This window comes from Calliphora vicina, chromosome 4, assembly GCF_958450345.1.
Source record: "Calliphora vicina chromosome 4, idCalVici1.1, whole genome shotgun sequence".
In the NCBI taxonomy this organism is placed as follows: domain Eukaryota; kingdom Metazoa; phylum Arthropoda; class Insecta; order Diptera; family Calliphoridae; genus Calliphora; species Calliphora vicina.
In genome coordinates this window covers 77,267,653-77,279,145 of record NC_088783.1, presented here as the reverse complement: position 1 = coordinate 77,279,145, position 11,493 = coordinate 77,267,653, and the positions used below count along the sequence as shown (strand labels likewise).

The 11,493-nt window shown below is 28.7% G+C and overlaps 1 protein-coding gene across 1 annotated transcript; it reads left to right on the top strand.

The window, feature by feature from the left end:
* The first annotated feature begins 285 nt into the window (after window positions 1-285).
* Window positions 286-9,348, top strand: hui (hase und igel). The gene is made up of 5 exons (XM_065506615.1): window positions 286-304; window positions 546-660; window positions 886-968; window positions 8,683-8,819; window positions 9,059-9,348. Exons 2-5 carry the CDS (start codon window positions 597-599, stop codon window positions 9,171-9,173), a joined length of 399 nt encoding a protein of 132 aa, XP_065362687.1. The 5' UTR covers window positions 286-304; window positions 546-596; the 3' UTR covers window positions 9,174-9,348.
* Window positions 9,349-11,493: the final 2,145 nt, after the last annotated feature.

Below are 11,493 nucleotides of genomic sequence, written 5' to 3'. Positions count from 1 at the left end.
AGTTTCTAAATCTGATGATTGTAACCGTTCTGTTAAAACTTTTTCATGAAGTACCGAACAATGATTAAACGTTTGATATAAAATTTGTACCATCTATTTTTCTATCAATACCACTGTGCGTCGGCACATCTGCGTTTGGTATTTTTTTTTTCTTATTTTTTCGTTTGTTTATTTTCAGTGTTTGTTTTCTTTTACTTCGTCTTCACCTCGTCTGATGATTTGGCCATAAACTTCAACTTGAAGTTTGTATAAAAATTCTTACTCACAATGGTTGAGGTTTAGTTAACGTCAGTCGATAGCTAGTGTAAGTTTGTGCGGTTAGAATCTTCTAAACGAAAAAACAAAAAAAAATTTAATTTAACGAAAAAAAAGAAAACAATAGAAGACAACAAAAAAAGAAACAATACAAAACAAGTTCGCTACTTAACACTTTTGTTTTATTCTTGTTTTTGCTCACAATTTGTTGGTGTCTAACGCGTTTAACTAATTAAATTTCAAAATAATTAATTTTTTCCTCTTGTTTATTGTTTATAATCTTCTTATAGGTTTTACATTACTTGTTATTGGAAAAAATCGTATTAAAAACTTAATTAAAAATGAAATTCGCTGTATGCACTTTGCTTTTGGCCGCTCTTTTGGCTGTTGTTTTGGCCGATTCTGGTAAGATCATGATGACGTTGCTAAAATCATTTCACACAATGAAAGATAACAAATGAATATTTTAAATAATATCTTTATTTAAATTGTGTATTACATCATCTCTATATTTAGTTAAAAATATAAAGAAGTTTTATTATTGAAACACGATTTGTGAGGAATTATTTTAAATAATTCCTAGAATTTTATACATGCTTATTTTTCATTGTCATTTTATATTTTTTTCAGATGCCGGTCATTTCATACCCAAGGCTTTCTATACACTCGACTCTAATGGCCACAAATCCAATTTACATGCCGTAAATCCTCATGTAAGTTTATAGATATTATAACATTTTTATTTTTACTAGCTTTAGATAAAAACATATCTTTGAAAGAGATTCTTAGAACAATTTAAGTTGTACACATAAAAAAATTCATGATTCCTAAGAATTTAGTTGGCATTTGCTTTTTAATGTTAAAATTTGTTATTTGTTTAATGTTAGTGTTAGTTTTATTTTTATCTAGTTTTATTTATTTTCAACTTAACTTCTACTTAAAGAAATTTCTTACTAAATAGCTGCGTACATAATAGATTTAAAGTGTTAATGACTTTTTGTTGGCTGCTTAATAGAAATCATTGAAAACTACTTTTTAGAAAGGTTTAGCTTTTTAGCACATCATTCATTAGCTTTTAAAATTTTAGGGGGGTTTTCCCTAAATTGTTATTAGTCATTGTGTTTACAAGACTTTGGATTTCTCAATATGTTTTTTAGGAAAGAACATTTTTTTAATTAACATGTTAAGGCTGTTTTAGAATGGTTGGAGGTAAAACCTCAAATTTATTCTTTAATTAATGCGCAAACAAAATTTATTGATTTAATCAAATTTATAATTAATTCAATATACACTTTTGAATTTTATTTATTTTTTTTAATTTTAATGCAAAGTCCAGTTTTAATTTACTTAGTTATATAAGACACATCCAGTTATGGATTAATTTAATAAAAAATCGTTTTGTATCAATAGTTACACAGAAAGAAATTTCGACAAAGTTTAAAAAGCTAAAAAAAAGTTGTCTAATATTTTGTTTAGGGTAATACTGACCCAGTAAACTCAGAACAGCCATCAGAAACTAATTTTCAAATTAAGATTATGAACCAGGTGCAAAAAGGTGAAGAGTGCCTCAGGGCATTGTTGCCGGTTTAGGGGTAAAAGCATTAAAATATAAACACGGTGCTACGATGGAAAAGAAACTTGGAAAACCACCCAGCGTGGGTTATAGGTCTTGCTGAGTACATAACAAATTGCGTCTAAAATTTTCAGAAACACTCTCAAGTTCAGAAGTTATTCTAAAAAACCGTTTTCAGTGATGTTCGCCAACTTATCGACCTGTCAGTTTTTGTCCAACTTTAAGATTTTTAAAGGGCTTGGAAAGAAAATTGATTACGCTTTAAAATGACGTGCATTTTTTGATACATTTGTAAGTTATAAGTGTTGTTTTTGTTAAGAATATTTAAAAGAAAAACTAAATTTATAAACATTTTTGAGTTTAGTCGCTTTTCATTGCTTATTTTAATATGAAAGCTTATAAAAATTTATACAAATGTATAAAGGAAATTTAGTTCTTTAATTATTCAAATCGGATGAAAATTGTAAAAGTTATCCAACTTTTCATTAACACCTTTTTTAATATTTTTCCCCCAGCGCATGTGCATAAAAAAAACAAAAAAATATATATTTGTAAAATTTTCTATTTATAAGGTAAATTTTTTCGAACATTTTTCGATAAAATTTAATAACTTTAAGAAATGTACACCGATTTTAACGAGTAATGTCTCATTTTTGTTTATATAAAATTGTCTTTAAAACAATTTGCAAAAAAATTGGTTTTCATAGAAAAAAATTAAAATATCTATTGTTGAATTTGAAAAAATTACGAAAAAAATTAAAAATAAAGCGAAACTTTTTATAAAAACTTAGACAAGTTTTTGGAATATATATTTCATACATACATTTTATGAAAGCCTAATTCTTTGCCAATCCATAATTGTTTAAGCGTTTGAAATCGGTCTAAAAATGTGTGAGTTACAGGTACTAAAGTACTACGACCTACCCTAAAACAGTTTTTGAAAATAACTCAAAATTTTGAGGGTGTTTCAAAATCTTTGAAAACGGTTTTAGTATGTCCTCTCACATAGGCTTATAACCACCATTAGGTCGCTTTTTAAGTTCTGACAAAAAGTGTTATTTTGTAGCAGAGTGTTATTATACGATTTTATTGAATAACTCGCCAACTTTTCAACTTCCTGGCTGTGATTCTTCTTGGGGAGTACCAACTGATCATGAGTCAAGGCGGATAATTTAATCCGTCTGCGGTCTCTATCTGCCATTCCTATTATTTTTTTTATATAACAAAAAAGTAAAAAGCTATGATATATAACACGCCGATAAATTTAGTCGCAAACCGCAACCGTGCCCTGAGGCACCCCTTAGTCTTTGCATTCTCAACACACTTTTTGTTAATTGTTTAACATTTACAAATTCATAGACTGAAAGAATATTTCAAATAGATCGGGCGACTAAAAGCTAGTAAAACATTGATTTAAAAAAAAACACACACAATATTTCACGTGCTAAGATTATGACATCACTCATAAAACAGCTGACAGAACAAAAACTAAAAGTCAGAATGCATTTTGACCTTCGAGGGAAATGTTAACAAATCTGTAGATTAAGTCACCGTTAAATTAAAAAAAAAATTATAATTACTTTTCGAGATAATTGGTGTTTTGTAATGCATGCCTTGAGGCACTCTTGCTAGACGCAGTTTGTCATATTGATCAATAAATTGGTTAACAATAACCTATTTCAATTTAACAATGAGTTTATTCTACTGATGGGGATTATTTATTGATTTTGTTATGCCGTTTTTAGCATATAGTAATATTCATCGATTTAGTTCCTAAGACGATCTAGCTATGTCCGTCCGTCTGTTTAAAACACGATAGGATCCAAACGAAAGGAACTACCTGGCTGGAATTTTGCACAAATACTATTTGTTGATAAGGTTTGTCCATGATTTCACCTAGCTCCCACAGAAATGTCCACTCGGAATACTGTTTGAGCAGTCGTAAAAATGTTAATTATGCGGCAATCCTGATAAAATTTTGCACAAATTAGTTCACTAACTCTGAAATTATACTATAAAGTATGGCGAAAATCTTGTCCCTAGTCCCCATACAAGGTCCGAATTTAAAAAAGTTCTCTTTCGAAAGGAATTATGTATTTTCCATATTTAACTGGGTCGATTCACTTAAATATTAGAATACAATAAAAATGTAGACATCTTTATAAACCTTAAAAAAAGCTGGACCAACATTGGACAACCAAAATGATTGCCTAAATTTAGTATTACAAATTCCCGGAAATGGAAAAAGTGTGGGAAATTAGAATCCTACTTAGTGCCAAAACACTGTTCAGTAACTTCGGGCAGTTGACGAAACCTATTGCAGTTCGAATTTCGTAACTTACCCGATATATTCGGAAAGTGGTATTCAAATGCCAGACGGATATCGTAATATCAATTCAACGAATTTGCTGGTTCATACGCAGTCTCTTGTCCATTTTGCATAAATGTGTTAAATTTTAAAATAAAAACTATTTACTCTCAATTGAGGGCCTTAGGGCCCAACTTTGGCGGTAGGGCCGAGCTACAAAGCATTCTAGGTAGCTACTGGGTTCGAGTGAGCTCTCTTGAAAGCCTGTTCGGAACTACTGTCATTGAGCAAAATTTGACTCTCCATATTACATGAATACTAGTGTTATTACATGTTCTCCATTATTGGATTTAACTATAATATAGTTGCACAATTCCATGGAAGCTACGTTTGGGTTTGATATAATGAGTCTAGCACATAAAGGCAAATCTGAGATATAAATCAAGTTATGTATTTGATCGAGCACACCTCCCTGTGGAAGACCTCATTCTCAACATTTTCTGTTACATAATCCGCCCTGTGTGCCTTTTAGGAGTTAAAAGGAACAAATATATATAATCGCTGTATTTGGTTTGATAATTATGACTCTAATAGTTTATGGGTGCTAAAAGGAAGTATGTACATATATTAGACATGTCCTTAAAATATACATTTGCTTTGGATGGGTCTTCTTTAGAACAAGTGCCGGAAATCGATTGAAAGTTGTAAAACTGGGTAAGTAATGGTACCTTTTTCGATATCTTAAAAAATTTCCCTATTTAAATACTGTTTTTTAAACATTTTCAATAAGTCTAATTCTACAGAAAATAATCTTTCTAACAAGGTATAAAGCATGAACATCGAGTTAAAAATAACCAAGTTATTAGCATTTCCCTACGTCATATATTCAAGAAAAACGACATTTTTGTATTATTTGCTCACTGTTTTGCATGCAAAAGTTATGTAAACAACTCGTCAACAATAGAAATGCGAATAAAATATGAGTAAACTAGCACTTTTTGCTCAATATTTGGTCAGATAAAACTCGTATAACTTTGTTATATTTCATTCGAAATTATTGTTTTATACCTTGTTAGAAAGATAATTTTCACTAGAAGCTTAGGTTTATTGCAAATATTTAAAAAACAGTATTCAAGTATGTAATTTTTTAAGATATCGGAAAAAGTACCATTATTTACCCAATTTTACAACTTTCAATCGATTTCCGGCACGTGTTCTAGTTATCAGTTTTCAATTAAATTTTGCAGTAGTTAGTTTTAGCTACTAACGAACAAAATAAGACCCATCCAAAGCAAATCTACTTTTTAAGGGCAAGTCTAATGTATTTATTTAATCTTGTGTAAGTAAGTAATAAGTCCATCATGACAAAATTTCGTATCCTCAAATGATGGAGTTTCTTTCAGCACTGTTTAGCTATTTTCTTGCATTTTCATTGTAGAAAAACGTGAAAAGAAAAAGTTGGATTAAAAAATGGTTGCATGATCGGGAAAAATATATCCACTTATGTTCAATGAACACAATTCTTCTTTATAAAGAAATGTAAGAAAAATTTAGTAAAATGTTTTACTGTCTTATTTGTTTTATTTTTTGCACTGCTAATATTTTTAAATTATTTGTTCACTTCTTACGAACATATCTTAAAATGATATCATGCTAATCGCTCAATATTTATCGCGAGATCCGTCATCCGAATTGCAAAATATTAAGCTATTCTTCGATATGGATCGCGATTCATCAATACATCATGCTAAATGTTCAATAAATATGGCTATACTGGATTGCGGAAAATTTATATTGTATGTGTAGCAGTGCCCATAGACTTTAGACAGCAGTTTGTGGCACAATAGATCATTCAAATTGAATGAAAGAGTTAAAAACATTAAGAAAAATGTACAAGAAATATCCACTAATAAATGTATTAGAAAATATGTTAAGTTTCAAAAAGAAGTGATAATTCACCAAAGCACTTTATTTCAACTATATTATTTTTAAAATAGAAACCTTATCAGAAGGGAAATAAACCAGCATTAACACATTTAAAACATATTAAAAAAACTGTTTTATAATGATTTTTGTCTTACCTTGAAAAGAAAACTGACTTAGCCTTTTTAAACTCTAAGCTAATGATACGTCACTTTAAAACTACTGAATGAATGTACAGGGCTTCTCATACGATCTTATTGCAATGGATCCATTTTTCATCACAAGTAATGATTTGGTGCATCATTTCGGACATGCAAAATCGTCTTTCAGGGTCTCTCGGCTTCAATTCGTATGGTACACTATTTTCCTGCTTTTGGATGAATCCTGCTGCTTGCAAATGTTTTGCAATTGATGCTTCAGTAGCTCCCAATAGTTTTGCAAGCTCTTGTTGAGTTTTACAACAATCTTCATAAAGTAATGCCTGAAATTCTTTGTCTTCAAACTAAAGAAGTAAAGCAAAACTTCTTGCATATGACGCTTTGTTGGTACAAAATTCGACATATTCAATAACTAAGTGAGAATAAATGACAGATATGTACCCTTCAAAATGGTATATGAGATATTAAAACAAAAACCGCGTTTAAAAGATACCCCATCTATTGTAAATCCAGCATTTTTAAGTCATAAATTTCGAATAGCATACTTTATCATGCAACCAGTCATCCAGTATATCCATACATTGTGATAATTTAGATTGTAAATGTATGAATTGGCAGCAAAATACTTTTTAGAGAAATCTTTGAGCTGTCTGCGAAATATTTTATTTTATAATCAGAGACAATTTCGAGCTTTCAGAAAGAGATTTATTTGATAGATTTTCTTCTCGTCAAGGAAGTTTTGAAGGAGACCTTTCATTTATTAAAGCAGTTTTGATATATTGATTTCCTTTATAGGGAAATTTTAAGTTTTCATTCAGAGAGTTTCTCTATAAGAGGAAATTTCGTGCTGTCATCCATAGATTTCATTTAAGAGAGAAAATTGTAAAATTGCTGACTATTGGAAGATTTACTTTATAAGATGAAATTTTGAATAGCCGGCAAGTTCTTTATTAAAGATATGTTGAGCTGTCAGCGATAGATTTACTTTTGATAAAGGAAATTTTGAGCTGAGATTTACTCTTCATAGAGAAAATTTAGAGCTGAAGTTATCGGTTAAAGAATTTCCCTATAAGAGGAAATTTCATGCTGTCATCAATAGATTTCGTTTAAGAGAGGAAATTGTATGCTGAATAGTGGAAGATTTACATATAAGAGGAAATTTTGAATAGCCGAGAAAAGATATTCACATATTAAATATATGTGTTGAGCTGCCAGTGATACTTTTTCATAGAGGAATTTTTTAGCTGAGATTTCCACTTCATAGAGGAAATTTAGAGCTGCTAAATTTTAAGTTTTTTGCCGGAGAATTTCCCTATAAGAGGAAATTTCATGCTGTCATCAATAGATTTGATTTAAGAGAGGAAATTGTAAAATTGCTGACTAGTGGAAGATTTACATTGTAAGACGAAATTTTGAATAGCCGACAAGAGATTTTCTGTATTAAAGATATGTTGAACTGCTAGCGATAGATTTACATTTTCATAGAGGAATTTTTTAGATGGGATTTCCTCTAGAGCTGCAAGAGTAATAAACTTATTTTATCAGTTCAACTCCAAACCCTGAAGACATCATCAAAGGCTGCATGTTTTGGTTTGTTTTTTATTACTCATGGTACTCATGAAATGTACTTAAGAGTTCATTCATTCGTAATTATTTTAAAATACCTAAGAAATGAGATAAAAAAGAAATAAAACAGCAAAATAACTGAATAAGTAAGTTAAGTAGACAAAGAAAAGCATAGAAAATACACAAGAAAATACAAGACATCAATTAACACATTTGGCTTCCAGTTTTTAAATCAGTACACGCTACACACTTAACTATTAAATAACTTAAAAGGGCATTATAAAGGCAGTCGATTAAATATGATGTATGGAATATGTGTTGATTCAATTCAAATAGCTAGAGGGCAGTTTAAGAGGAAATTAATTTCGAAAATAACGACAAAATAATCATTCTTAGGGCTGGTTTTTTTACTTGAATATCAAATGTCAATTAATAATCAGATTGTAGTTTAAACTTCATAGCATTCCCATACACAAGGTCAGAAAATGTCACATTTTGTTATGATAAAAATGAGTAATTTATGAAAAGAGAAAATAAATTTGAAAAATTCCGGAAAATCAAATTGAAACAAAAAATCTTTTCAAGTTTCTTTCTTATCGAAATTTTCCATTTTTTATGTTTTCCTGCACATACATATATTTTGTCACCAGCTGTTTGTACTTTCAGATTTAATTGTTAGTTTAGTTAAACAAAATAATCTGCGATCCAAAAACATCATTCGTAGATTAAATTAAATTTAATCTTCAGTTGCCCTTAGTGTAGTGTATCAGTTTTAAAATGTTCTTTATAATTTTCAATTAATTTTGATTTATTTATTTATCCACTTCATTAATTGTATTTATATTCTTATTAATTTATACAAACATACATATATTTTTTAATTTATTTTATATTTTCAGACTGCTCATTACTTGAGGCGTTTACGTAGACAAGTGCACTCAGTGTCTTCATCCTCATCCTCTTCATCGGTTACTGGTGCTGATGGTGTTACACACTTCACTACACAATCTTTGAACGCACACACACCCGATGTAGAGTAAGTAAACATAAAATATATATAAAAAAAAATAAATAAATATCAATCAATATTTTTTCAATTGATTGCAATCAATAAAAAAGATTGGTATTTCTTTAACTATTTATGTATGTTACAAATGCGAGTGGACAGTGAATTGCAATTAAATATTTATGTACAATACATATATTCGAAATTAATTTTTTTTTTATTAACAATTGTGTTTTTCTCTATTTTTACTTTTCATTTATCCATTATAGTTTCGCTAGCCGTTTCGGTGGCAGCACTGGCACTGTTGGCCATGTTGTGCAAACTACTGGTGTCATCGATAGCAAAGGTCAAGTCTACTACAACACCAAACAAGACCATTTTTAAATTAAAACATAAATCCCACTGATTGATAATTGCTTTTGTGTTTTGAATTATTATTTTTTTTTTTACTTTTTTTTTAAACTTTGTAAACAATATTTATTTTGAATTTGTAAACTATTCCTATTGTTTTGTAACGTAAATATGTAATTCGAAAATAAATTGTGATTTTATTTTTTAATTTTAACTTCATAGTGGGTGTGGGTTTTTAAAGATTTGGTTATGAATTGTTTGAAGAATTTTGAAATATCGAAAATGCAAACAATTAACAATTCATATTTAATTTTTCTTTATATATTGAATTTTTTATATACTTATAAGGGATGTGTGATTTAACAAATAATCTTTATTAATAAAATTTCTGATTAATTCATTATTCGAATAATGGAACATTTAATAATTCACATTTATAATTAGTTGAATAATTTTCTTTTTGATTATTTAAGGTTCATGAATAACACAGGGCAACAAAATCGAAAAAATTTTGGAGGATTTTTAAACCACTACACAATTTTGATGTATTGTGGTTCCAGTAGTACAAAAATGGTAAAATTTTTAAATTCTATGGATAGATTTTTTTAAAATTATTTTTTCTAAAATTATGAATTTTAAATGTTTCTCCACATAATTTATGATAACTCAAAAACGGTTAGTCCGATATTATTGCGTTTTGTTAAAATTTTTGTTACAATAACAGAAAAAACACATGTAAAATTTACACTCAAAATACACTCTTGTACGCACACACAATTTTCTGAAAATAGGCGAATTCGCTTAATTGTTAATAAATTCGAAAATAATTCATGGATTTTTATGATCGATATCTCATTTTGTTCCTATTACATGTGGCTTTGCGATAAAGCTATAAATCTAAACAATTTCTGCCGTTTTCGATTTTTCATGATTTTTTTAAAACAAAAAAATTGGATATTTTTACATAAAAAATATTTTTTTTGTTTCAATTTGTTATTATAACTCCGAAACTACTGAGCCGAATAAAACGCAATAGATATGTAAAAATTTGTACATAGCATGGGGAAATGCTTTCAATACTCAATCAATAGAAAGAAGAACATTAACTACTCAATTTTATGTATATCAAACAAAAAAGGTAAATTTTGTGAAAATGAGCGAATTCACTTAATTGTGAATAAATTCGAAAAGAATCAATCGATTTTTATCTTCAATATCTAATTTTGTTTATATTATACGCGGCTTTGCGACAAAGTAATAAACCTGAACAAGTTCTGCCGTTTTCGATTTTTCATGAGTTTTTTAAAACACAAAAATTTGCTATTTTCACATAAAAAATATATTTTTTGCTACAATTTGTTATTATAACTTCGAAATTGCTAAGCTGATTAAAACGCAATATATAAACAGATTAAAGGCTATATAAATTTTAACTTTTCTGAGTTTACTTCAATAATATCGGACTAACCATTTTTGAGTTATCATAAATTATGTGAAGAAACATTTAAAAAAATTCACAATTTTAGAAAAAACAAGTAAGAGTGCTATATTCGACTGTGCCGAATCTTATATACCCTTCATCAAATTATACTTTAAAATAATTTTTTTTAAATGTTTTTAGTTAAACAAAATTTAATTTTTTTTAATTGTTTTTTTTTGAAATTGTTTTTAAAAAAAGTTTTTTCCAAATTTTTTTTTTTTTGGCAAAAAATTTATGACAAAAAAAATTGTTTGATGAAAAAACAATTCGGGTTAAAAAATATTTTTCCCGATTTTGACCTATTGTAGGTCCAATTTACTATAGCCTTATCTAGATCGTTGCAATGGACTTTGAAATATCTATCATTAGATATCCATATTGTCTATATTAATGACTTAGTAATCCAGATATAGATCAAAAATAGGTAAAAAATCGAGGATGTCCCGGTTTTTTGCTCATATCTCCGTTATTTATGGACCGATTTTGCTGAAACCATGTCTGACAGAATTATTGAAGATTTGAATCCCGAAGATATCTGATTTCAACAGACAGACGGACAGACATGGCTTAATCGCCTCCGCTATCTATAAGGATCCAGAATATATATACTTTATAGGGTCGGAAATGAAAAATGTAGAAATTACAAACGGAATGACAAACTTATATATACCCTTCTCACGAAGGTGAAGGGTATAAAAATTTTAAAAAAATCTATCCATAGAATTCAAAAATTGTAGCATTTTTGTACTTAGGTAGCCTTTTTTTTGCTGTTGACCTGTGTAATTGACTAGTCAGAAATTTTAATAATTTAAAAAAAAGATGATTTGAATTTTGTGTAAGTTTCACCATGAATGGCAATTAGATCATTCCGTT